Source organism: Coturnix japonica, chromosome Z (genome assembly GCF_054131305.1).
Source record: "Coturnix japonica strain WE chromosome Z, WE-NBRP24, whole genome shotgun sequence".
NCBI lineage: Eukaryota > Metazoa > Chordata > Aves > Galliformes > Phasianidae > Coturnix > Coturnix japonica.
Genome location: NC_140702.1, coordinates 74257394 through 74284737, shown reverse-complemented (window position 1 = coordinate 74284737; position 27344 = coordinate 74257394). Strand labels below are relative to the sequence as shown.

General features: G+C 43.3%; 1 protein-coding gene across 4 annotated transcripts in view; it reads left to right on the top strand.

The window, feature by feature from the left end:
- The first annotated feature begins 836 nt into the window (after positions 1-836).
- The window catches only part of ATP8B1 (ATPase phospholipid transporting 8B1), a 33468-nt gene continuing 6960 nt past the window's right edge, over positions 837-27344 (top strand). For 2 of the 4 annotated variants that reach the window (XR_014939282.1, XM_085528562.1), the window contains exons 1-22: positions 837-946; positions 1178-1386; positions 10031-10223; positions 11471-11568; positions 12869-12982; positions 13537-13635; positions 13722-13783; positions 14204-14276; positions 14372-14442; positions 16473-16555; positions 17309-17467; positions 17616-17704; positions 18009-18199; positions 19794-20002; positions 20839-20882; positions 21013-21169; positions 22321-22509; positions 23206-23318; positions 23803-23967; positions 24402-24513; positions 25589-25664; positions 26979-27111. Coding sequence is in view for 3 of the 4 variants with exons in the window: in XM_085528562.1 (XP_085384688.1) it covers positions 10043-10223; positions 11471-11568; positions 12869-12982; positions 13537-13635; positions 13722-13783; positions 14204-14276; positions 14372-14442; positions 16473-16555; positions 17309-17467; positions 17616-17704; positions 18009-18199; positions 19794-20002; positions 20839-20882; positions 21013-21169; positions 22321-22509; positions 23206-23318; positions 23803-23967; positions 24402-24513; positions 25589-25664; positions 26979-27111 (2418 nt within the window). In the remaining variant the exon portion in view is untranslated. The other 2 variants (XM_085528563.1, XM_085528564.1) reach the window with 2 other exon arrangements.

The window sequence follows — 27344 nt, the reverse complement described above, 5'->3', positions numbered from 1 at the left end:
TACATTTCACACTCCTTGTCTCTCATCAGCACCATCCTTTTTCTTCACAACACCGAATGCAGTGAATACTTGGAAGAGGCACTAAAACTCCCTGGGTGCCTCTCAGAGGGCTCTGTGTGTTCCCACAGCTCCAGCTTCACGTTCAATGGACAACCAATGCTTCTTATTTATCCATACTAAATCCATGCAGGGATTTTTAAGGCTCTGATTACCCTGCATCCCCCTGCTTAGGTGTAACCATCACCCCATCATTTTGCCATCCACATACATCAAGACATTTTGCATTTGCCATCATCGCAGAGCTGCCAGTTTGCCCTGTGCACACCACGGCTCTCACCATACAGGTTAAGTCGGAACAATCATAGAATCATAGAACGGTTTGGGTTGGAAGGGACCATCTTAGTGGCCTCCTCTGGTCCTGCTCCAAGAGCTCCACACAACCCTGTGCCTTAAAGCCACCTAAGGGGTCACCCCACTTCACCCAGCCCTCAGCACCCAACCCAGGCCTCGCTGCCAGGTCCCCCATCACTGCAGTGTGGCTGCAGAGCTGCTCCCTCCCGATCCGACGTGTGGCCGCTCTCGCCGTGATCCCGGAGCTGCAGCTCTGCCCTCGGGGTGCCACGCTCCCCAGCTCTGCACTCCCGTCTCTCGTCACCTTCTCCAGGTGTAAAGCCGCTGCACAGCGCAGGGCTGCGGACCTTTACGAGACACGCTCTCGGGGCCCGACTTCCATCCTGGAGGAGGCGGCCCCGAGGCCGTGCTGCCGGCGATGGGGCAGAGCCGAGCCTTGGGGCTGGGGCTGGGGCTGGGGCTGCCGCCGACACGGCGCCTCCCCCCGCACGGAACCCGTCCGTCCGGTCTGGCAGCGGGAGGGCGGCGGGCGGAGCAGCGGCCGTCGGGGACGAGCGGGGCTGAGCGGGCGGGGGGGACCGAGAGCCGGGCGCAGGTTGCTGCGGGCTGTGCCGAAACTCGGGGCCGGGGTCGGGGTCGGTTTGGGGCTGTGGGTCGTGGCGTCGCGCCCCGCGAGGCGTTGGGTGCTTCGCTCGTCGGGGGAGGGGTGCGGGACCGCGGCCGGGCCCGAGCTGGGGGCAGCACGGAGCGGAGGTGAAGCTCGGGAGTTGCACCGCGAGGCTTGGGAAAACGTTTCGTTGTGTTTGTTTGTTTGTTTTTCCTTCAGAACACCGTCCCCAGAGCCTGAAGGCTGCGTGTTTGTTGTTCTGCCGTTTAAAAACGTGAATGTCTGCAGTTACTCGCTCAGGAACGACGTGTGGGGCGATGCGGAGCTGTGTCCCGAAGGCGGAGGTCGACCTCGCTGCGGTGCCCACGATCTGAGGCTGTGGGAACGAAGAGTGTGTGCTGCGGGGCCCCGCTGCCTGCACCGCACCTGTGAGTTGGCTTCTTTCCTCGTGTGTGTTCTTGAGGGAGATAGCCTTAGTGGTTGTGGGGTAATTACTTGTTAGTTCATGTTTGTTTAGCCTTTAGAGCAGTTACAGGAGTCCATGTTAAGAAACTGTCACAGTTCTGTAGCAGGGAGCGCTGGAGGTTACTTGTGAGGCTCGTCAGACTGCTGGAAGATGGAAAAGATAAATCTACATTGCAGCCCTACTGCCCGCTGCTTTGTTTCCATAGCATCCCTCCTCTGAAGGCCTAAGGACAGCGGTGTTAAAAGGACGGGCAAAGAAAGTGTCCCTCCGCTGAGCGAATGTCAGCAGAGAGACTCTGAAACTGAATCCAGTGTGCGGTGCTGCTGGCGGTGACCTGTGCGGTGCTGCTGGCGGTGACCTGTGCGGTGCTGCTGGCGGTGACCTGTGCGGTGCTGTTGGCGATAACCTGTGCGGTGCTGTTGGCGATAACCTGTGCGGTGCTGCTGGCAGTGACCTGTGCGGTGCTGTTGGCGATAACCTGTGCGGTGCTGCTGGTAGTGACCTGTGCGGTGCTGCTGGTAGTGACCTGTGCGGTGCTGCTGGTAGTGACCTGTGCGGTGCTGCTGGCGGTAACCTGTGCGGTGCTGCTGGTAGTGACCTGTGCGGTGCTGCTGGCGGTAACCTGTGCGGTGCTGCTGGTAGTGACCTGTGCGGTGCTGCTGGTAGTGACCTGTGCGGTGCTGCTGGCAGTGACCTGTGCGGTGCTGCTGGTAGTGACCTGTGCGGTGCTGCTGGTAGTGACCTGTGCGGTGCTGCTGGTAGTGACCTGTGCGGTGCTGCTGGCGGTGACCTGTGCGGTGCTGCTGGCGGTGACCTGTGCGGTGCTGCTGGCGGTAACCTGTGCGGTGCTGCTGGTAGTGACCTGTGCGGTGCTGCTGGCATTAACCTGTGCGGTGCTGCTGGTAGTGACCTGTGCGGTGCTGCTGGCGGTAACCTGTGCGGTGCTGCTGGTAGTGACCTGTGCAGTGCTGCTGGTAGTGACCTGTGTGGTGCTGCTGGTAGTGACCTGTGTGGTGCTGCTGGTAGTGACCTGTGTGGTGCTGCTGGTAGTAACCTGTGCGGTGCTGCTGGTAGTGACCTGTGCGGTGCTGCTGGTAGTGACCTGTGCGGTGCTGCTGGCGGTGACCTGTGTGGTGCTGCTGGTAGTGACCTGTGTGGTGCTGCTGGTAGTGACCTGTGCGGTGCTGCTGGCGGTAACCTGTGCGGTGCTGCTGGTAGTGACCTGTGCGGTGCTGCTGGTAGTGACCTGTGCGGTGCTGCTGGCAGTGACCTGTGCGGTGCTGCTGGCAGTGACCTGTGCGGTGCTGCTGGTAGTGACCTGTGCGGTGCTGCTGGTAGTGACCTGTGCGGTGCTGCTGGCGGTGACCTGTGCGGTGCTGCTGGCGGTGACCTGTGCGGTGCTGCTGGCGGTAACCTGTGCGGTGCTGCTGGTAGTGACCTGTGCGGTGCTGCTGGCGGTAACCTGTGCGGTGCTGCTGGTAGTGACCTGTGCAGTGCTGCTGGTAGTGACCTGTGTGGTGCTGCTGGTAGTGACCTGTGTGGTGCTGCTGGTAGTGACCTGTGTGGTGCTGCTGGTAGTAACCTGTGCGGTGCTGCTGGTAGTGACCTGTGCGGTGCTGCTGGTAGTGACCTGTGCGGTGCTGCTGGCGGTGACCTGTGTGGTGCTGCTGGTAGTGACCTGTGTGGTGCTGCTGGTAGTGACCTGTGCGGTGCTGCTGGCGGTGACCTGTGCGGTGCTGTTGGCAGTGACCCGGCAGCCTTGGCTCAGTGCGTGGCAGGCAGCGGGTGCAGCAGCTGCAGGGAGCCCAAGGGCTGGGCATGTTGGTGGGGCTGCTAACAAACCTCATTGCCCGTGTGTTCCCCGACTCTATAAAACTCTGGTTTAATTCCGTGCTTAAGGTGTCCGCAAAAGCTTGGATTTGCTCGCAGTTTTCTGCTTGGATCTGTTTGATTTTTATTATTATTATTATTTTTAATTTGGCTTCCTTTTCTGAGTCTGATTCAAATGTCAAGGGTGTTTGGTCTGTGTTTTTCTCTGTAACATCTGCACCGATGTTACTGAAGCTCACCTCTCTGTTTGGCTGCTTTTGCATCTGTCCCAAAACAGTATTTGTCCCCTTGTTAATCTGTAGGTGATGCAAAGCAGTGCCTTGAAACTTGTTCTCTCCATTCACAGCCTGTGAATATTCCAGTCCCTTGGCTTGCAATTTGTGATGCTGAATTCAGCAAGCCGCTTGCTTGCTTTGCATTGAAGTCCTCTATTTAAATTAGCTAGCATTAATTTTCCATCTTCTTTTGTTGTTGTGGCTTTTATTTTGATGGCGCTGGTGATCGTACTGGACTTGAGTGTAATGCGTTACCTGCATTTAGATATTGGCAGAGGTTTGATTGATTTTGTTTTCATTATGAGGGGTTTTGATGTTCTTCCCTGGCTGTTTCCTTTACCTGGCCTGCGCTAAATGAGGTGCTTTGTTTAGATGTAATTGAATGCAGGATATTAGCCAGGAGCTTCTGAAACCCAACCCTGGCTCTGTCTGTGACTTACCATGTGGCCCTGGGCAAATCTCTTACCCTCTGTGACCTGTGCTTGTTGGGGTAAAGGATGTGGTTCCTGCCTTGTCCGCTGGAGACCGATGGCTCAAGAGCTCTCAGCCCCATTTGCAGACACTCAGTGACAGTGCACTGCTTCTGCATCTCTACTTTTGACAAGCTCACAAAGTTATTCTGTGGCTTCCAGTGATCTGCTTAGTGCTGTGCTGTTGGTTTGCTTTTTTTCTTTTTTCTCGTATGTTCTGAGATGAGATATAAGGAATACATGTTTTAATCTCACCAGCAGAGCCAGACAGCTTGGGCAAATAAATTTGTGGATGCCATTGTCTATAGGCTGGTGTAGAGTGATGCACAGGAAGGTACAAGGAAGAGGTGTGAAAAGATGGCACTGCAGAGAAACCAGTGGAAGCAAATCCAAGGGCAGTACCAGGACAGTTGCTGGAGTGTCTTTCTGAGGGCAAGAAGAGGAGATAACACAGAGGGCTTGGAGGTCTGATCAGAAATGGTGCTTTTTTGTCCATCTTCTCCCTCAGGTCGTGCTGTCTGCTGGGTAAGAGCAGCCCAGGAGAGTCTCAAGCTTCAGTGCTGATGGGAAAGGTGCAGTAGCTGCAACCTGCAACCATGCAGCAGGAAGTAACCTTTACAGCTTCAAATAGCTGGTAGTTTTGATGGTGACGTGGAACACCTGGGAAAATATCTGTTTAAGGTTCCAAAATGTCTTACAATACTGTTCATGTATGCACAAAAATAACTATTTCTTCCTTTGTTAATCTAAAGCAAGTGGTTTTATACCATGAGCCATGGGAGGAAGTTTAATAATCTCTGTAAAATGCAGGTGGAAACCCCTGCAAAGTACTCTTAAGGCTACAGCTTGAACAAAGGTTGCCTCCTTTATTATAATTAGCAAAGATAACTTGGCTTGACTTGGACTTTAGGAGAAGGAAAGTCTATATCTGTTAATGAAAAATCCTAGTGCAGATAATGGGTGAAATTAGTGTTTTGTTTCTATAAGTGCCTCATCTTCAACCATCACTGCTTGGCCTCGGACAACTGGGACTGCAGGCTGTGGATCTGTCTGCTGTCAGCTTCCAGTTTTCAGTAAGTGGCAAATTAATCTCTTCCTTCTATAGAGTCCTGATGGCTCATAATGATAATTTATTTATACTAGAATATACTGGAATATATTCTAGTATATATATATTAGAATATATGTTCGTTTTCACACGTTCAGTAAGTCCTTGACCCTCGCAGATGAAAAAGTTTGGTGAAATACATTTTTGGAAACACCTGTTTTAATGAGTGACTTTACTTTATCCTGGAGCTAAAATTTCAGGAGTGGAAGAGAAGGCAGGTGAGGAGAAATTAGTTATTCACTGGATTTAAACCATCTTAAAGTTGTCTTCTTGTGGTGGATGTCAGTGCTGATGTTAGTGCTCGCTGTCAGAGTACCCATTGTGCCTCCATTTGTGATAATGTTTGAGGGAAAAGGAAATAATCTGCTATTCGGACAAAGTTCTCATTATCTTCTGCACAAGTTGTGGCCACAAATTGCCCAAAATGACTTTTTTTAGAAATACTTCCTGTGAGATTAGATAGCATTGTGACTCAGAGCATACATAATTTACGTATAAAAGCAGTGTACACATGTCTGTTTATACTTGTGTGTGGGTAAAATCTGGGTTTGGGTGAGTGACAAAAGTAGGTGACGTAACCAAGCTGACTCAAATGAGACACTGCTCACAAAACAGGTTTCCCAAGGTTTTCTCATGTTGCAGTGATCGCCTGATTCTCTGAAAGGACTGCCTTAAAGGACTGCCTTAAAGGACTGCCTTAACCTTTTCAGTTCTGCTGTGCCACCCAGGTGGCCTCAGAATGGTCAGATGTGACGTGCGTTCTGGTGAGCTGGGATCTGTGATGTGGAGGTTTTTCTGCACCGCAGGTATTTATTCCCTTAGCCACTTTTAATCGCTTGAATTATGATGGGAAGTCTGAGTCACCTCCTGTTAAGCCTGTGCTGGCACTGCCCAACTCCAGCAGGTTTCAAGGTGGCAACTTTTTTCAGGATCACCACGTGTAGAAGGAAGGTGGGAGCTCTGGAAGACCAGCAAGTCTCTTGTTTGTTTTCTGCACTCTGAGCTTGAAAGTAAGTTCAGCTACTTTCCCAGCATAGATACTCAGCAGTTTTGTTTCCTGAAGCTGTGCTGAGATCTTGTGTGCGCCTGCTAGGTCAGGTGCTGAGGAGCTGATTGCCCGTGATGTCTGGGCAGAGTCTGCTTCTCTACCGTGCCAGGCACCAAGCCCCAGCATTTATGGTAGTCACAGAGAACTCCTAGGCTGACATCAAGGTCGTATACCGTATATGATGTGTTCTGAATTGTAAACCATGTTTGTTTTTTTCTTAATGCAACATTTATTTGATTAACCTTGAGGAGTTGAGGCTTCAGGATTCTAAGTGCATTTGAGAATCTCCAGGTAAACTGAGTGCTAGATAACATTTCTAGGTGTGGAACTTTAAGCTTTTAATGATCTCCTCACATCCTCCTCAATCTTGTATTTGTCGTAACATACGCAGTTAAGATAAATATTGTTAAGATATAGGAAATCAAAGAGAGAAACTTGTCTGCTGAGCCTTCTACTTCCAAACAAGGAAGAAATGATTAGGGTTTGAAGGGTGGGACAGTCTCGCATGCTGCAGCCATTGGATGATGGAATTTGGAATCCTGACAGGGGGAAGCAAGGCAAGGTTGGAAAAGACCTCAGAGATCCCCAGGTCTGACCGTCATCCCCTCCCCACCGTGCCCACTGACCGTGTCCCCAGGTGCCATGTCTCCAGGGTTCTTGAGCACCTCCAAGGACAGTGGCTCGGTGACTTCCCTAAGCAGCCCTTACCAGTTCCTCACCACTCAAGTCCACAGCGCTGGACTTCAGGAGAACAAGGTTTTGTTTGTAAGTGTTCCATGGGGCACAGTCCTGGAGAGGAGGTTTGTTGTCTGGTTTCCAGGGATCTCCTCCTCCCAGAGCAGGAGCAGTCTGTCTTGGTGAGCATTAAGTCAAGTTAGTGTGGTTGGGATGCTCATAGATGAACAAGGAACTGCTGCCAAAATTCAGACACAAAAAGGACACACACAGAAGATGAAAACGGAGACAGATGACATGGGGAGAATAATAGAGATACTGTTATTTGAGCATTCTCATAGAGGAAGGCCAAGTGGAGACTGCCTCAGATGAAAAGAACCGTGCCTCCAGTCACAGGTGAATTAAAATAGTTATGTAAACTATTGAGGCTGCCTTTCTCCAAAGCATTTCGAAACAGAACTCTACCAACATTCCAGTATTCCATGAGGATACATAAGGACGTTGCTGCATTTCAGAACAATGACTGATTGTTAGTTCTGATTGGGAAACACCATTCTCTCCGTATGTGTCATTTTGAGGTTGTTCAATTATTTTGATTTAGTCATTCCCTGAAGTAAGTCCAGCTGTTCTGTATGGAGTACATACACAGATAGGTGACCTTGTGGCTGGAGGCCTTGAGCTTAGAAGAGCTTGGAGTGGTGGTTGTGTCCTTGTCCCATTTGTGCTGTTCCATACTCCTTTAAGTAAATACTTTTCCTTACAATGTCATTAAGGAAGTTACTTTCTGAGCGTTCAAAAACTTGTTAAGTCTAAAATTTCCTTATTATTTCGAGCAATATGTCATCCGTCTCACCTTTTGGAAGCAAATCTAGTTTTGTTATTAGCCTGTTACCTTGCAGAAGCTCTTCTTACAGGTAGATTAGTTCATCAATATATTTTTAATGAAGGATGATACTCTATTAAAGCATTTGGCTGGAATCCCTGAAGTGAGGATAGAAATGCAATATCCTGCCATTGAAAGACTGCAGCTCTCACTGCTGCTTTGTGAGAGCTAAATAGTAGGCTGTCGGAGGATTACCCAGACCCATGCTATCCCTTAGCAGAGTCACAGAATTCTCAACACTGTAAAAGATCTCTAAGATCACATAGTCCAACCCCATCCCACTTCCCCCATGTCCGCTAAACCATGTACCCAATTGCCATACTATGCTACACATACGTGCTGTGATGGACCTTTCTCTGCTGGCAGGGAGCCCCTGGCAGGTCAGTTCAAAGATGCAAAAGGAAGGCAATTCATTTCAATTTTCATCAGACAGACCATCGTGCTGGTAGCATCATGGGCTATTGTAGGTGTTTCCATTCAGCTGTGCGTCTATAAAAGAAAAGTAAAGAAATGCAGTGTGGTGATTTGGGTTTACTTTTGACATCTCTTTTCATGGTGGAGATGGGCTTGCACTTGCGTTTGATGATCACAGAGGTTTTTTCCAACACTAGTGATTCTGTAGTTCTGTGATTCCTGTAGCTGTGTATGGTTGTTATGTTTATTTATGTTTGTTATGTTTATTTCAAGGAGGAAATTGGGTTGAGCACTGTGTTGATCTAGAAACCCAGGGCATGCATGCACCTGAACAAGGTGTAGCACCATGCAGAGTGCTGGTGCTACACCTTGTTCAGATGGAACGTTGTTATATTACACCATCTCGCTGCTCCATGCAGGTGCTGCTTCATCCTCAACCACTGGATTTCTTTTCACACTGTTTTAGTTCACTGTTCAGAGATAGGCTTTGCTAACTGGGGCAGCTGATGGAAAAGGGTTAAAAAGGGGAGGGGGGTGGGGGGGAGCTGAAGAGAAATGGATAAAAAGCGGAGAAATAAACCAGGATATACCAATGAGGTAGTGAAGTGCCTGAATTTGAGCTTGAATCTCCTGCATCTCTCACGAGTTCTGTAACTGAGAGTATTTAGAAGAAACAATAAAGGTTTCAGGTTGCATGTCCCACGTGTTGGTGACCAGCTGTGTTGGTGACCCGGCTAATGGCATTGGTGAGTGGTCCCTAACAGCCCGAGTGGATTTTTAAGAAGCTATTTCAAACTGTACATTCTGATCTGATGCCTGTGGGTTTAGTTTTAGTTTTAAGCTGGCTGTTCTGAAGCATTCACTTGTGTGCTGCTGCTCAGAAGTGGATCTTGCTTTGGGCTGCCAGCCCACGGTCATGTCATTTGAGCAGCATATTAAGTGCTCATTTAATATTTATGTCACTCATAAGAGATATTAAGGGAGGGAGGCAGTTCTGCTCTGCAAAAATGGAAACCAGAGGGGTTACCAGCAGGGTCTGGTGTCAGCCCCAGTGATTGCTGTTGGCTGGCTCTGCTGACAGCGGTGTGGAGATAGATAGGGTGACACAGCCTTGCGTGTGCTGAGTTAACGCTGAGCTGCAGGGACTCAGGTGAGGCTGACAGGGGCTGGCAGGCTTTCTGGGCTCCAGGAGGCAGCCCCTTCTTCTCCTTAGAGTTTTAAATCAGATCAGAGCCTTTTCAGAACCATTGATCTTCCAAAACAAGGAACTGAAGTTTCAGTTCAGCAAATTTGGAAATCACGTGGCTAGAAATGAGTAACACTTACTCATCAGGGCAATCTGAACTGTTGTACCAGGTCAATCATTAGAATGCCAGGACACAAAGTGAAGCAATAAATGGGCCAGCTGTCAGTGTAGACCTCCTAGGAACTGTGCAGGTGGCTGTTTGTGGGGGGATGCGTGGTGGAGTTACAAATGAGGGATGGTTGCTGGGTTCAGTTACAGCCAATTTGTTGGATGCTGTCAGCTGCAGCAAGAAGCTGAAGGTGTAGTCGTGGTGTCAGTGACCAAAAAATGCTGAAGGAGGCCAGGGCCCAGATCCTGCAGCCCCTATGGTCCTGATGCTGCTGCAGGTGTGGGTGACATGGCTACCGAGAGATGGATGTTCCCAGGCTTACTTGTTTCTACATCCCATTAAAGATGTCCTGCATCATGACTGTAGGGTCTTCCTTGGTCTGCTGTGTGTGTGCAATCAAATATGGCACAGTTCTGTGCTCTCAGCTGCTCCAGGGGAACTAGTTTCAGATTTGTTTTCTCTAGACGTTATTGACAAACTTTTGGAATTGTGGTTTCCAGTACCTGCTCTGTTAGCTCTGCTTCTAAACCTTTGCTAAATGCCTGCAGGGCACCAGCAGCATGAGTTCGGAACGGGACTCGGAGACCACCTTTGATGAGGATTCCCAACCTAATGACGAGGTGGTGCCATACAGTGATGATGACACAGAGGATGAGCTAGACAGCCAGCAGCCTGCTGTTGAACCAGAGCAAAACCGAGTCAACAAGGGCACTGAGGAGAACCAAGAGCCACTGAAAAAAGGTACTACTCTGATGCCTTGGGTAGCTAAAGGTCCCGAAGCCGGAGGCTAAGCCACGTGTGGATCCATTCTCTCTTTGTAATTTGTGTTAGATAGGATTTGGACTGGCTTAGAATCACAGAATGGCTTGGGCTGGAAGGGACCTTAAAGGTCTTATAGTTCCAAAGATCATCTAGCTTATCCAAATGTGTAGAGGAGGGATTGGTGGCAATTCAGTCTAATGAATACCTGTATGAAAATTAACTTAATTCCAGTCTGCATCTGGAATTCTGTGCCACTACCTGGTGCATAATGGTAATGATCTGCTTTGTAACCTCATGTTAATTAAGGCAGATCCTAGAAGTACGTAGCCTGTGAGCCAAGAACTGCTTGAACAGAGCTTTGCTTACTTGCCCTTTCCATTACCTGAAAATTGGAACCAGAATAACACAGCTATTTTCTGTTTGGTTGTTTTTTTCATAGCTTTCTAAACAACTTCAAAGTGGAAACTGATATTTTGCTAGGAAATGCTTTTGAAACATTTTCCCTGGGGAGGCTGTATATCAATTCCAGCTTTAAATGCCAAATACTGAAGATAACAGATCCAAGCAAGGTTGCTGGGTACCTTTGTGAGTGATTCCGTAAGACTGTTGTCCAAAACCTCGGAAGGCTGATGCTGACATCTCTTGTTTAGTTTTATTAAATTTGCTGCATGCTGTTATTTATATTCCTGAGTTTTCAAGCAAGCCATGAAAATTTATGACGGGGCAACACATCAGGCTTTTATTTATGATTGTTAATGAAAACACACAATGTTTATATTAATGCATTAAAAAAAAAAAAAAAAAAAAAAAAAGTGTGCATCTTCCAATTTTTAAAAAGGCTGAGAAACCCTGTTTTGAGTGCACAGCGCCTCACAGTCGTTAGCAAAAGCAAACTGGAAGAGATGAAAGAAGGGAATTCAGTCAAGGGTGCTTGACTGAACGTTTCTCTGTGCTTTTAGTTTCCCTAGAACTTCCAAATTGTTATTTGTCTTCTTCCTACTTAGTATTATTTTTTATTTAATTTATTTATGTGTTAGTAAAGACCAGTAATCTGGAATTATCTTGAACCTTTTATTAGACAGTACATTATGAAAAGCCAGTTCCAGTCTTGTTTCAATTGAAAGTACCTTAAAAAGATGGCATTTGAAAGAGCCTGCCACTGGTAGAATCGCTTCTTTGTGTTTGTAGCAGTCAAATATTGACCCATATTTACGTTTTTCCTCCAGACTGCAGCTGGCAAGTTAAAGCAAATGATCATCACTTCCACGAACAGCCCCAGTTTAAGAGAAAAATATTTCTGTGCTTCAAAAAAAGCAAATATGCTGTAAGTTTTCTGTGTCTCAATTGCATGATTGTAGGACTTGTCAGGGTGAATGCTTTCTTGATTTCATTAAGATCTTTTCAAACATTTTTGACTGGTGTAAAAGCCACGATTAACGCTCTGTCATGATTTCCAGTAAAGGCAGGGAAATTTAATTGGTTTGAGCTTGTGAATAGAAAATTTAAGTACCAAGAGACTTGCCTGAGATGAAGTAAAGAATTAAAAGCAAGATATCTTCACTCCAGATTCTGAGTTCTATCTGCTGAACTGCAGCTGTTGCAAACATCCAGAAAGGCGTCTTCTTTCATCAAAGAAGGCTGTGTGTAGGATTAAGACTGGAGCAGTCTTAAAAGTAGACAGTAGGGAATATCTATTATTTAAACAGTTTTATTGCAAATACGCCTAATTAGGATTGAGGATTCTTTTTAATTCAGAGTATTAAGTTTGCGGTGCTGGTTGCGAGTGACACAAAATTGGACTTTGAGGTTAACATGTCAACTGTATGGCATTATTGGCCTGTGTGATTTCCTTGTGTCTGCTGAGATACCTGCCTTGCAGACTACATGTTGTTTAATACATGATTATGAATATTTAACACTAAAACTTCTGCAACTGTAGCCATTATTCAAATAGAAGTCTTTTATGCCTGACTTGGTAGGGACCACTGGTGGAGGTTAACCTGAGCAAGTCTCACATAGTCCTTCCTGAAGTCTGATTCAAAGTCTTGTGTCTGTATGTATTCTTTGTAGATAGACATCTGACACCAATTGTGTCCCTAATAGTCATGCTGCATATAGAATCATAGAATCATCAAATTACCTGGGATGGAAAAGACCTTGAAGATCATCAAGTCCAACCGCAGCCTAACCATAGTACCCTAACTCTAACAACCCTCTGCTAAATCATATATAGCAAATAATGCTTATATGCCTTACAGAGAAATTAGATCAGGATAAGGAGAGCGCTGAAGTTCCCTCCCTGCACCGTGATCCTGTGGGAGCTACCTGGGTTGGCTGTGTCCTTCTGTACCGTGTGGCCATGTGATGTTCTGTAGCCCCTGGTGATACGAAGCTAGATATGAAGTCTGTGATGCTTTTTGGCTGTGTTAATGTCAGTGAAATAGACTATTCTTTTGTGTTTCATTATGATGGTGACCCGTGTGAAACTGCTGAAGAAAGCTGCAGCTCTAACAGAGTTTATAGGAAAGATTTCACTAGTAAAATGGTTTACTTAAAATATGATCTGCACATTTGTAAAGTAAGAACAATCTTAAGTTTTGAATGACGTTTGATTTATTCAACAGGGAAACGCAATTAAGACATACAAGTACAACCTTGTTACTTTTTTACCACTGAATCTGTTTGAACAGTTTAAAAGAGCAGCCAACTCCTATTTCCTGGTTCTCCTCATTTTGCAGGTAAGTCATGGTTTATAAACAGAGAACACGAATTGCAAAGTAAGTTTGAGTTGCTGATCTACCAAGCTGAATAACTTTTGACACAATTCATTTTTTTGAATGAAAATTTGGATGAAAATATTGGAAATTGCATGATACACCACGAGGGATCATATCTGAACAATGATAGATACTAAGAGTATCTTAACAGAAATCCAGGTTACTCTACCCTTGTTTTGTATTACCTTAGGCTAGCTAGTTGCAGAGTTAATTTTGTGAGGAAAAGCTGTTTCTTTGGTCTGTTACTTTGTAAAACGTGATGACTTCCCCGTCCCATTCATAAACCAGAAGCTCCAAGGGAAAATATGAGCAATTACAGTCATTAAAGAGAAGCCAAAGCACGGCCAAGATCTTCTAGCAGAGGTTTTTTTTTTTCATCTTCATAACCTGATTTAAAATTCTCTCTCTGATGCGTTGGTTTTCCTTCTGATGTTATAACTTGCCTGCTACTTAATGTCTCTGAACGGAGCCTGATGATTATCCTGCACTGAGCTGATTCTGTTTGTCTCTGATAGGCGATTCCCCAGATAAGCACTCTATCATGGTACACAACGCTGGTGCCCTTACTCTTGGTGCTGGGAATAACGGCAGTCAAAGATCTGGTGGATGACATAGTAAGAAACACGTTCTGTATGTACTGGAAGCAAAAGAAAAGTTGTTTCGTGCAGTTGGGAGTACATTCTCTCCTCCTGCTTTTCAGGTTCGCCACAGGATGGACAATGAGGTTAATAATAGAACATGTGAAGTCATCAGGGAAGGAAGGTTTGTGGTTTTCTTCTTAAGTCAGTAACTGATGTTTGTTGCTTTGTTACGTAAACTGCACATGACAGAGAAGGTTCAGCTTTTTGTTCTCTACTGTTCCATATGTCTGTGTGAAAACCTAATTGGAAACGAAGGGAATTGCCGAAAGAAGTCATTCAAACTTAGTTCTATGTCACGCAATCTGTGCTAAGAACAGCTTCCTCGGAGAGGTGGACAGAAACTCGTACATGAGTGAACAGGGAGGAAAGGAGATGAGCTTTCTTCTAAGTTTTAGACCCCCATCTAAATTACCATTTCCAAAAACAAGAGACATCTTAACCAAGATGTGATGTTGTGTACTACAGACAGTTTAATATTTCATGATTTGTAGAGTGGATACTGATGAAACAGTAATAATCACTGAACTATTTTTGGTACTAGGTTCAAAAACACAAAATGGAAAGATATTAAAGTTGGTGATATAATTCGCCTGAAGAAGAATGCTTTCGTTCCTGTAAGTGCTTTAGATACATTTGTTTTGTATTCCTACGGAATTCTGTACAGATCTTGACTTGGATTTATTTGCTGCTTATTTATTTGTTTTACTAGGCTGATATTTTGCTGCTATCCAGCTCAGAACCAAACAGTCTCTGCTACGTAGAGACAGCTGAACTAGATGGGTAAGAATAAAAAACATAAAGGTTTTATAAACTTATTTTTGGCTGACTGGTAAAAAAGCAATAAGTGTATATTTCAGAAATAAGGTAATTAAATTAATACAATTATTTTTGAGGTGAGGTTGCAATTAATTGCTTTGTCTTTGTGGATAATGTCATTTCCTAAGTTCCTGTGCCAATAAGCAATGATAAACCAAATGGCAAACTACTGATAATAGAGGATGGTCCAGTCAGGGACCACCTGTACAAGGTATCCCTGACAAGCCCCCCATCTGGGGGGTGGTAAGAGTTGTCTGGTATCATTGCTAAGCCACTGTCAGCCTTCTTCAAAAGGTCACAGAGACAAGGGAAATTCCCAAGGTGTGTAATACAGCAAGGATCACACCCTCCTACCAGAAAGAGCCAAAAGGACATGAAGGAAACCATGGACCAGTCTGCCTCACCTCATTTCCTGGAAAATCTGTGGAACGGGAGAGCTCACGGGAGCTATTTACAGGCATGTGAAAGGCAAGAATTTGAGAGGAGAAAGCCAAGGGTTAACACTGTGCTTGACCAGCCTGATTATTGCTTACGTCTCTAAATATCTTCTGCATTGGATATGGGGGCCGTTTCATAGCAGATGTCATTCACCTTGATTTTATGAGAGCATTTGATAAGATATGCTTATTGACAAGCTGCTAACGTGAGAACTGGACAGACAGACAAGGAGTCCAGGGGACAGGAATAGGGAAACCAGCTGAACTGTTGAGAGCAAAGGTGGCTATCAAGTCCTACAGGTGTACTATTGAGAGCAAAGGTGCCTATGCAGTTCTACAGGTGAACTGTTGAGAGCAAAGGTGGCTACGAAGTCCTGCACCTGGACTGGGGTAATCCCAGGCAGCAGCACAAACCAGGATCTTACTGGCAGGGGTGCAGCTCAGTGAAACAGAACCTGGAGGTTCTTGTGGACAGCAAGCCATTAGTGCATCCTTGGAGCAACAGGCTCTGCCAGGCCCAGTATAACCAACCAACTGAGAGATGAAATGATTCCATGGTACCTGACACTTATTAGCCACACCAGGAAGAATGTTCTGTGCTTGATTCAAACAGCTGGGGAGCATGAAAAAGTGGTGAGGGTCCATTGGAGTGCCACTAGGTTGGCTGAAAGATTGATGAGCACGGTATGCTGAGAAAAGGTGCAGGAGGAGAGAAGTGTGATTTAATAACCATCTTCTAGTATCTCACAGTTGCAGTGAAGGTACTGCGTTCCCAAGGATGCATGCTGACAGCACAAGGAGCAATGAATGCAAGAGACTTCAGGGGAAATTCTGCCTGGATTTAAATAAGAATTGGTTATTCTCATGATGAAGACTTTTCACCATCAGAGTAATTAAGATTTGGGTTGATGGGATCTTGGATAACTTTATCTGAGGTCTGGCTGCTGGCAGGAGCCTGGACTGTCTATTGCCAGAGATCTCCTGCAGCCTGCTCACTTCTATTTTTTTAATCACGTCTTATTGCCTGTCAGTTACAGTGAGAAAATTAAATTAACCAACAACAAGAGTCCAAATAAGCAAACAATTTTCTGTGGAAGTTTATTCATTGAAGCTGCTTAAACAGTGTAAACCTTTCTGTTTCTCTCACGTTGCTTTGCAAATGTTGCTTATTCTATGTTGTCAGAAAAGCTACTATTGATTTTTTGTTTTTTGAGAAAAGTCTGTGATGGTAGAGGCTTCACCTAATGAGTTGATGTTAATTTTGCTTTCTCAGTCAACTTCTAGTGATCTCGTAAGCAGTAATTTATAACATCATGCAAAATGTTTTCTCTCAATTGGAGGTTTTAAGTTATAGTGTCTGATCTTGTAGGTGAGGAAAATCAGCCAGTGTAAGAACTGGTCGAGTTGCTCATGAGTGTTTCATGTCCATGGAAACACACAGCATTGCTTGTTCCTTCCAAGTGGGAGGCTGGTGTCTGTTGTGCTCTGATTCACTTAATTCGATTTTGACCAAATGTTCTTCCTTAACACAATGTGCTTTTTATCCTTTATTTTCAGTGAGACAAACTTAAAATTTAAAATGGCCCTGGAGGTAACAGACAAGTATCTTCAAGAGGAGAATGCGATGGCCGACTTCAATGGTTTGTACAGTTTGATTTTTATTATTACAGCTATTCAGATGTTGATCAAATAGTTTACAGTCCATGCAAATACAGCGGGGGTGTGGACTGAACCATTAGTACTGGTGCTTGTGACTCTGGAGTTAGCACTGGCAAATTGCACAAGGAAGTTGTGAGGCTGAGCAAAATACATTCTATCTGAAGATAAGACCCGGGGCTTGAATGAGCTATGACACATTGACCTTTTACTAGCATTTGCATTTGTTTCTCTGTGGGGAAAAAAAAAAAAAAAAAACACCAAAAAAAACCCGATTTTGCTATTGGAGTTGTATCTGGAAAGGTTTCTGTTCATTTAATTATGTCTTGGTAAGTCTGTTGTTTATTTATTTCCTTATATTTTGCTGATAGTAAGCACAAAATGAACCAAAATTCTGGGGTGAGCTTAATGTGGGAGTGGTCAATCAGGTGATCAATCAGTGACAGTGGGAACAGGGCAGGTTCTAATAGTGAAGTAAAATGTCACTGTTTGTAGCCAAAACATTTGCAGGTATCTGAACAAGTAGCAGAAGCTTGTCTTACCCTGCAGGATCATTGCTGGGAAGTCTTCAGTAGCAAAAGGAGACGAGTGCTGTGTTCCTCCTAGAGTTTAAGATGCAGAGAGGGCTTCACTCTTGCAGTCAGGCCATTGTTAAAATCTGAGAAATATTAAGAGAGAACGTGGATGAGAGGTTTTGGTGGTAAATGCAGTGTATTAAACACATTCTCAAAAATTAGGTCTGATTGAATGTGAAGAACCTAATAACCGACTGGATAAGTTCACAGGAACATTATTCTGGAGAAACAGGAGCTATGCATTGGATGCTGATAAGATCTTGTTACGTGGCTGTAAAGTTAGGAATACAGATTTCTGCCATGGAGTTGTCATATTTGCAGGTATGTGTGAAATTAATATGTCTAACATTTGGTCCTCAAAGGAGTGCTCCCAGGAGGAAAACTGTGCCTTTCTCTTATAAACTTGGACTATTCCCACTCTTTAAGAATTGTGCTTGTTGTGTTAAATCCCTTTTTTCTTTTTGTTTAGGTGCTGATACAAAAATAATGAAAAACAGTGGAAAGACAAAATTTAAAAGGACAAAAATTGACTCCCTTATGAATTACATGGTTTATACTGTAAGACTTTTTCTTTAAAATTCAGAAGTTTGAGTTTGTTTTTAAGTAAACAGAGTGAATGCAGAATTAGGAAGCTATTTATTTATTTTTTCCTTCTGATATGAAAAGTATGCATCTACTTTGTTTTGAGTTGGGATGAAGTAGGGGGAGGACTCTAGCAATGTATCTAACTGTTGCTGGTATCCTTGGCCCTAAAATGGAGATAGAAGGTTGCTTGCACATTTTTTGTTTGGACATGGAGGTATGGGAATTAATTCTAGCAAATATTATTGAGGTGTCACACGCCTGTCTGTATACACTGCAGATTTTTGTTGTCCTCATCCTGCTTTCGGCTGGCCTCGCCATCGGGCACACCTACTGGGAGCAGCAGATCGGCAACTCATCTTGGTACCTCTACGACGCACAGGACTACAGTCCTCCATACCGCGGCTTCCTTAACTTCTGGGGATATATCATTGTTCTGAACACTATGGTTCCCATTTCTCTCTATGTAAGGTAGGTCAACACCTCTCCATAGCTGGACTGTTGATAGGATTCAGTTACTAAACTTCAGAATTATGGTAGAAAGGGGATGGTGATGCACTGGCACAGGTTACCCAGAGAAGTTGTGGATGCCCCTTTCCTGGAGGCATTCAGGGCTGAGCTGGATGGGGCCCTGGGCAGCCTGGTCTAGTGGCTGGCAACCAACCCATATTATTGGGGCTGGAACTAGATGATTTTCTATTAATGCTTGAACTATCAGCAAACAAGGTTGATTTTCCATGGTGGTGACAGATGGAGTTTCACATTGGTTGGGAATACATGCTGATCTTACTGAAAAGATGATATGGTCTGTTCACTGGGATTCTAGAAGAAGGTGTTTTGTTCTGTAACATTTTCATGTGAAATCATCACCCAAATCCCTCTGACACAGAATTCAAAGATCTTGAGCTTTTCGTATGTTGTTAAGCTTAAATGTTCTTTACAATTTGACTAAGGAAAAAACTTTCTCCAGCAGTGATCTGTGACAGTATAGGAGACTTACCTTTCTACTATTTAAATTCTTAATCTGATCCTACAGTCTTACAGTGCATGATGGAAGCTACTTTATAATCAAATGAAAAAAGCATATATTTATTCTTCAAAAGAAGGCCTTAATGCTCATAATCATAGAATCATGGAATGGTTTGGGTTGGATGGGACATTAAAGATCACCCATGGCAGGGGGTTGGAACACCTTCCACTAGGCCAGGCTGTTCAAAGCCCCATCCAGCCTGGCCTTTAAAACTGTGCAAAACTGGCCTATTTCTGATTCAACATCTGTGATCCCATTAGCATCAGAATTTTCACTGGGTTAACAAAAAGTTGAAAACTGATTTTAAGACTATCAAAGCAATTTCAGTTTACAGTGGCTTTCACATCAGCCTCAAAGCTCCTCAGTTTCACAGCTTAAATCCTTCATAACATAAGGTAGGTCTGAAAAAAAAACATTATGGTACCACAGTGAACATGAATACAACAGAAAGGAGGTGCTTTTTAATAATAGTAATAAAAATCAAATTCTATCTATTAATCGGGAATTCTATAATGATTTCGTGTTAGTTGCTTCTAACAAATAGCGTGTTAGTATTTGTATTAATTCAGAATCACTAGAATTTAGGTATGCAATGCTTTGATATCAGAGTTTAAATGCATTAATAATTTTACCCTTAACAAGCATATCTAGAACATACTTAAAGTCCTTCAGCTTCCTACCTCCACTTCTCCGAATGGTACTTAAAACGCTATTCCTCTGTGGGATTTCTGTTAGCAGTAGGAACAGCAGCATTGATATTTTTTGGCTTGATCAGGCCATTGGGGCTTTTCTGCAGTCACTGCAGTGTTGAAGTTGAGCTGTGTGGTCTGGCGTTGGTTTGAGTGCCCTGTCTGGGGGTAATGGCACTCTGTAATGAACTGTAAAAACGGGACTGTTTTGGCTTAAGCTCCTGTGTTAAACAGGCAATCCTGAGTCCCTGAATGTACAGACAGAGCCCTCCGGATCTGATAAAATGTCATTATTTGGAATATAAGTTGCAATGGGCAGTAACAACTTCTGGTTTATTTCATTTAGTGTCGAAGTGATTCGTTTGGGCCAAAGTTATTTTATAAACTGGGATCTGCAAATGTATTACCCTGAGAAGGACACAGCTGCAAAGGCCAGAACCACTACTCTGAACGAGCAGCTGGGGCAGATCCATTATATCTTCTCCGACAAGACAGGAACTCTCACGCAGAACATCATGACATTTAAAAAATGCTGCATAAATGGCCAAAGATACGGTAAGTCTGTGCCATGACGTTGCAGCCCCACAGGGAAAACCAGGTTTTGATTTCCATAGCAAGTGCCAAAGTGTTGCAGTACCAAAGGCAGGGCTTGCTGCTGGCAGTAGCACTGGGGACTTCTGTAAGTGTGAGAATGAGTAGGAACTTGAATGCTGGTTTGAAATCAGGTGCATGGTAGTCTTCTAGTTTCAAATGAACTTCCACAGCATAGCCCTGTAAAGCTCCAACTGTAGTTTTCCCCTTGTTTTCATATTTTCAAAGGGAAAACAGTGGAGTGCAGTCTTCCAGTAGAAAAGTCAGAAATGAGCAATTTACAGACTTATTTCGTTTGTTAGAAATGCTCTGGCACAGAGTTAATCCAAGGAACAACTAAGAAAGTGTGGTAAGGGCAGTAGCTGTTCATTTTAATGTTAGTTCCTCCTGTATACAATCTGGTCTGGATTTCAGTGTTTGGAATAACACAGTGATGTTCTCCCTAATGGAACCACTGTTTGTCAATGCAAACAACAGTGTGCTTCTTAAACATCTGACCTCTGGGTTAAAAACAAGGATTTCTGACAATGAAAGCTCTGTTAAAACTACCTGGATTTTTTAATGACAATTCCACCAGATGCCTTTTTTCTAATTTTTTTTGTATCACTGGCATAGGCAGGTACACCCACCAGGATAAAAGGTACTGAGGTTGTGAATGAATCCAACTTTTTTTCTTTAATTGGAGATATTCTAGTACAATAGACGTAGCTACTCGATACTTCTGACCTTGTGAATGAGATGTAACAACCTTTTTTTTTTCCTGTCCTGTGTCTTGGAACGGATGGTGCTTTGCATTGCAGGAGACTGCCGCGATGGAGCAGGCCAGCTCCCAAGCCACCCAGAGGTAGGTTGGTGTGAGCCAGCATCACAGTCCCTGCAGTTTGCAGGAGCACTGCCATGCTAAGGTATGGGGAGAGGCAGGTAGGCTCAAAAATTTGCACGTGGGATAACACTTATTCTTCTTTTTCTAATAGCAAGTGGATTTCAGCTGGAACGTGTATGCAGATGGAAAGTTCTTGTTCTATGATCACTATCTCATAGAGCAAGTAAAGTCTAAAAAAGATCCAGAAATCCAGGAGTTCTTTCTTCTGCTCGCAATTTGCCATACAGTCATGGTGGATGTTTCTGATGGTGAGTATCTTTTTCTCTTGTGCTTCTGGATACAGAAATTGAAGTCCAGTTGCACAAGAGAACAATCCAAAAGTAGTGTAGATCTCAAAAGCAAGGAGAAATAGACTGTTCTTTTAAGTTAAACAGAAGCAAAACCCAGTTATTCTTCAAGACCCAGACCCTGAGCTGGATAAGATCTATCTCTTTGTGGAAGGAAAGCTGTCTTTAGTGATGGTTGCAATTTTGGCAGATGTGCACCTTAAATAACAGCAGATTGAGAAAGGTACTGGAACAGTTTGTATAAACACCTTGTAGTTCCTGTGAACAGTCTTCTTTGTACTCTTTAAATCTCAAAAATATGAGCCTTAAATAAAATGGAGATGACACTAGCACAATCTATGGTTCCCCATACGCATGTGAAAGTGCAGGCATTTGGAAACTTGTTTTCAGTGTGGAAAGCTGAGTATTTTCCACATGAAGATTTAATTCATATACTCCTTGAAGTGCAGGCCTGTATGTGAACCCAAATGATGTATATTTGTTCTAAGAATATCAGCAGCAAGTAACAAAAATGAGTAACAGAAAGACTGACAGAAACTAAATATGAATGGAGGTGTGATGAAGAAAATAAGGTTGAACATTTATGAGATGCTCAATATAAGAGGAGAGTAATATTGCTTTACTCCAATCTTAGAGATCTCTCTTTGAAACCATGAGTTTCCCATACATTCCTGGTCTTCCTACTGACCTTTTGAGGGTTGTTTCCATTGTACTGTGTGGGTACCTGTGGACTTATGTTTTGCTTTGGTTTTTGGCACTTCTGTGGAAGTGCTCAAATGACAATACCTGAGAAATTAAGTTATATTTGTTTTGAGATGGAGAAGTTTGTTCTTGCTTTACTACACGGGTGGAAGAGGAACCGTGACTCATCCTGTTTGGGAAGTACCCATTGTAAAAAGAATAGTCCCAGTCCCCCTCCTCTGGTGGCACTGTCAGCTGCTGCAGCATTGTGTCAGATGCCACTTCAGAAGGGGAAGGAGCACAACACTGAGTGTTTGTCTTTCACTCGCTTTGAAGAATGGGTGTGAGGTTTTCAGCTCTGTGATCCAAGTGCCCCTGTAATGCTCAGGTGTGCCCTGGCTTTCTTTCCTTCCTACTCGTCAATGATGCAGGTCAGATCAACTACCAGGCAGCCTCCCCAGATGAAGGGGCCTTGGTTACAGCAGCCAGAAACTTTGGCTATGTTTTCCTTTCACGAACACAAAATACCATCACAATAAGTGAAATGGGGACTGAAAGAACTTATGATGTCCTTGCAATCTTGGATTTCAACAGCGACAGAAAACGAATGTCTGTCATTGGTAAGTTGACTACAGCCAGCCTCTAATTTGCAAGATCTTTTATGGGGAGAGTTAGTTGTATATCTTAGGTGAAATGGCTCGGAGACACAAAGTTTTATGATAGATTTTAATCCACGTTAATTTCAGTCACAAAATAAAGGCATTGTAAGTAGGTGCAAATGCAATCCACCCAGCAATCATGGTACTCAGATGAGGCCTCCACTAAGGTGATCCTATATTCCTTTAGTAGAAGCTTGAAGAAATGTGACAAAGATCATTAATTCCCCATTTTCCCAGAACCAAGTTGGTTGTGTGTGCTTTGTAGGAATGAGGTATGCAGGCTGAGGTTATAAATAGCTCTTTATTTTTTATTCTAATTACCTTCAATTTGTTTGCAGACCTATTGATTTTGAGTCAATGATTATGATGCATCATAGTGTGTGTGTCTGCTCTGCTCATGTGTGCAAATGAGATGTTAATGTTGTATGAAACATCACCAAAAACGTATTTCTGGGGGATGATCTAAATGTCCTGTTCTGTCATGAAGAAGAAATGCATTTGTCAACCTAGGTGCTTAGCTGAACATTATGAGGGCTGATGTACTGAGGAGAAACATACTGTGTGTACTTAGGGGTAGAATGAATAATCTAATCTGAAATATTCCTTTATTTAATGTCCTCCAACATTTTGTCCCAACACTCCTATTTTACTCAACAGTAAGAGAATCCAATGGGAATATCAGGCTGTATTGTAAAGGAGCTGATACAGTAATTTTTGAACGGTTGCACCCAAGGAATTTAAAGAGAGAAGCGACGGAAGAAGCACTAGATGTATGTTTGCTTTTTATATGCTATTCTATTAAATTCAATTTCATATTAAATTTGACCATAGTCTGATCTAATTGACATCCTTGTGCTGAGCTGTTATAACAAATGCAGACATGTAATTGGTTCTATTCTTAATCTCAAACCCTGAAATAATTAGGTTATCTTGAGTATTTATAAAAACAAAAAGATAGCATTAATTATGTTTTCATGAGAAGTGAACTCAAATTTTGTCTATTTCTTTATATTTCTGTCATTAATTCCTTACCACTAAGCTCTGTTCTGTTTATCACCTTCTCAGGCTGCCTTTTAACTCAGGCTGCCTTGTCAGCTATAATTTAATCTTTGACATTTACGAGATGTTCAAGATTAATTGTGCAGACAGACTTGTTTTAACAGAGTTATGTTTACGACCGTAACTTTGAAGTCTCTTTTTCAAACAGAGGGGATTTTTTTTTGTGAATGTGTTTTTTTTTTCATTATTTTTCAGGTTTTTGCAAGTGAAACTCTAAGAACACTCTGTCTCTGCTATAGAGACATTAGTCATGATGAATTTGAAGCATGGAATAAAAAGTTCATGGAGGCCAGTATAGCTACAAGCAATCGTGATGAAGCTCTGGACAAAGTATATGAGGAAATAGAAAAAGACTTGATTGTAAGTCAGACGTTAAATATTTAATGTGTTCTCATTCCTATGTAGGAAGAAACAGATCTCTTAGAAAATAATTTGTCCTTGTTTATAGGACCTTTAGATTTAAATCTTTCCAACATTTTATTGGCTTTAGGACTGATAAAAATTCCAGGGAATGCTTAAATTATGAGGGGGATGTATTTTTGTCAACTAATTTTCTTCACGTTTTGTCGCCTCAATCATCCACTTCTCCAGTTTCTAACAATTTATCTTCCTGTACTTTTGTACATATGTTCCAGTGTGGTGACTTTTACTTACAGGGGTTTGTCTTTGCCTCTTACCTTGAGCTTTACCTTGGCTTGAAGACATAGCCAAAGTAGTTCCATTCTTCACTGTAAATGAATCTATTTTCTACAGATGATTATCCTACTGAATGCCTGTGTTTCAATGTCTTCTAGCTTCTTGGTGCAACAGCTATTGAAGACAAACTACAGGATGGAGTTCCAGAAACTATTTCAAAACTTTCAAAAGCAGATATTAAAATCTGGGTGCTTACTGGAGACAAAAAAGGTGAGTTTGTTAACAACCAAAGAGCTAGCAAGGATGGGATAACACTGAGAGGAGCAAAAGGGACAAATGCAGGCTTGTAATAAGGCACATTTACTAAAAGAGCAGTACTAAATCAAAACTGTGCAGAAGTTCATGCCAGCTACTCCCAATCCAGATTTAATGGATGGGCTTCTGTGCAACTTCTGTTCCTCCAACAGACTAGTTTTCATGACAGACTGTGTTGTTGTCTTCTATAGAGAAATACCCAGTGACTGCTTTTCTCAGTGCAAAGCAAAGGAAGGACAGTTTGCTTCTAACAGAGAGCATCTTCGTTGCCACCAAGTTTGCCTGTCTCTGAGGGTAGAACACTTGCCTGCCAAATTAATCTTTCTACAGTGAAAAATGTACTTTTCAAAGAAATCACAAATGCTGCTGACTGAGATTAATTTACTTTTCTTTTGGTAGTTAACATTCTGCTGTCCAGGGACACATTTAATCAAAAAATGGCATTAAGTTTGCAAGTAAGAGTGGCTGTACTACAGCCTGGTGCAGTCAGACCAGCATCACTCGTGAATCAGGATTAAGGATGGGGCAGGATAGTGTGGCATTCTTGCAGTGGCTGATTCTTGTGCTGGCTTTGGTGTAATGACTCTCTGATACAGAGACAGCATGTCCACTGTCAAGATAAATAAGTCTTGGTAGAACTTTCTTCCATGAGTTGGCTGATAGACTCTTCAGGTCACTAACAGTGATTGCACTCAAAGCATCATGTAACAATGCATTCTATCACAGTAGTGTACGATTTGTTGTAAACATGGCATAGGAAACATTAAGTGGTTGACTTTAGACACCTCATTCACTTTGTCTTCATTGCTAGAATTCCTATTTCTATAGGAAATAAATAACAAGTATTCCCCTGCTTCTCCATACTAATATATTTTCCTCCTGTTCCTTGCACTGTGTGGTAGAAACACTTCATGCTGAAACGTGATTTCAGACATTACTTTTGGCATCCCCCCAGCAGTTACTCAAGACTCAACTTTGCTAAGTGGACACTTTCCTCTCTTATATGTTCATGTATTTATTTTTATTGTAGAAACTGCTGAAAATATTGGATTTTCTTGTGAACTCTTAACAGATGAAACAACAATCTGCTATGGAGAAGATATCAGGCAAGTGAAAAAACATGAAGGATTTCTTGTGTCGGAGTTAGAAATGTTCACTTTGTGTAATTAGCAGTAACGTTGGTTTGTGCCACAGTGGTCATTCAGTGACTGAACAACATTTGCTGGCTGTTGTTTAACTATATGCTGTTTCTTGGTGGGTTTTTTTCTGGAATTTTAATTAAAAGCTGACGTCTTTGTTGTGGGTAAAGGTGGTGGTAATTCTGTCTGCAGGAGGTTTTGAGTTCTAGGTCAACTGCTGTTGCCGTTAAGCTTATGGTATAATTCAGTTCTGTGTCCTTGGTAGTGCAGTTGGTTAAAAACCTGCAGCCTCAACTGGGAAGATGCTGATGTTGAGGGAGACAGACTTTTTAATTGGCTCTTAAGGATTTATTTTTAAGCTTAGCATTTTCCAAGCTCTATGTAAAAACAGGTGTTGCTTGTTGATCTTTTGTTGTTGTTGTGGCTGTTGTTTGTAGTTAGTGATTGGCTCTGCTCACTTCTGGGCTTCTGCAGGAGATGGTCATGCTGGGGGCTTCTCACTGTGTGGCCATCTCTGGGGTGGTCTCTATAGAGTGCTAATAAACAGTCAAATAAATTGCTGCCATGGCCTGAAAACAAATATGAAGAACGTTCACACTTCACTGATTTGGAGGCATTTTGAGGCACTTGATGTGGCTGGCTCATCTCTGACAATTTATGATCATTTAGGAGAGAGCATTATGCCATCAGTTTGGATGGCTTCCTGTTTTGATTGATGGTCCCATTCCTCTGATAATGATGAGATTTCATAAAGAGTGCTTATGAGAGTGCATCTGGATTGGGCTAAGCAGGTCTTCTGTATTCCAAATCTGGAGTATTTGCCAGCTTTTGCTCTTGGTACCTATCCTTGAACTCCAGCTGCTATTTCATCCTGTCCTGAGCTCTCACACAGCACAGACCTAAGCTATAAAAATATACACATGATGGATTGCAAGGTATTGCAAGGTATTCTGAGCTTGGCCAAAGTGGACAGACCCAAGGAAAAGCTGTGTGGGGCTAGGAGAAAAACTAGGGTTGTGTAACAGTTTTGCAACCATTCCTGACTCAATTTTAGGAGAGTCAAGCAAAGAGAAATGTCCTTGCAGCAGGTCACGCATTTCTTTCCTGCAGATTTTTGGAACTGATTATAGAATCATTGAAGCATAGGATCACTTAGATTGGAAAAAGTTGTCAGGTCCAACCATGAGCCCAACACAGCTAAGTCCACCAGTAAATAATTACTGTTTAGTTCTAGGTATAGTCTTAATTCTTTTCCTTAATAGTGTCCATTTCTCTTCCCAGTGCTCTTCTTCAGACTAGGTTAGAGAACCAGAGGAATAGAGCTGGATCCAGTACACATTCATCTCTGAGAATGAATGAACCCTTCTTTCAGGGTAGTAGAAATCGTGCATTAATCATCACTGGCTCCTGGTTGGTATGTACAAAGAAGGATGTCCTCTGTATCTGAGGTGTGGGGATGCTGCTATGTCACAATGTCTTTCCTTGGGGATTGTTCATTTGTCTCTTTGCTAAACCAATTAATGAAAATTCTTTGGCCTTTCTGCCACCTGTTGACCATCTCTGTTTGCTATTTATATTCGGAAGTATTTTTAGTTTTAAAGGTTGAAAATAGTAGTCAGTGAAGGGTTGCCTTGGGATTTTCACATC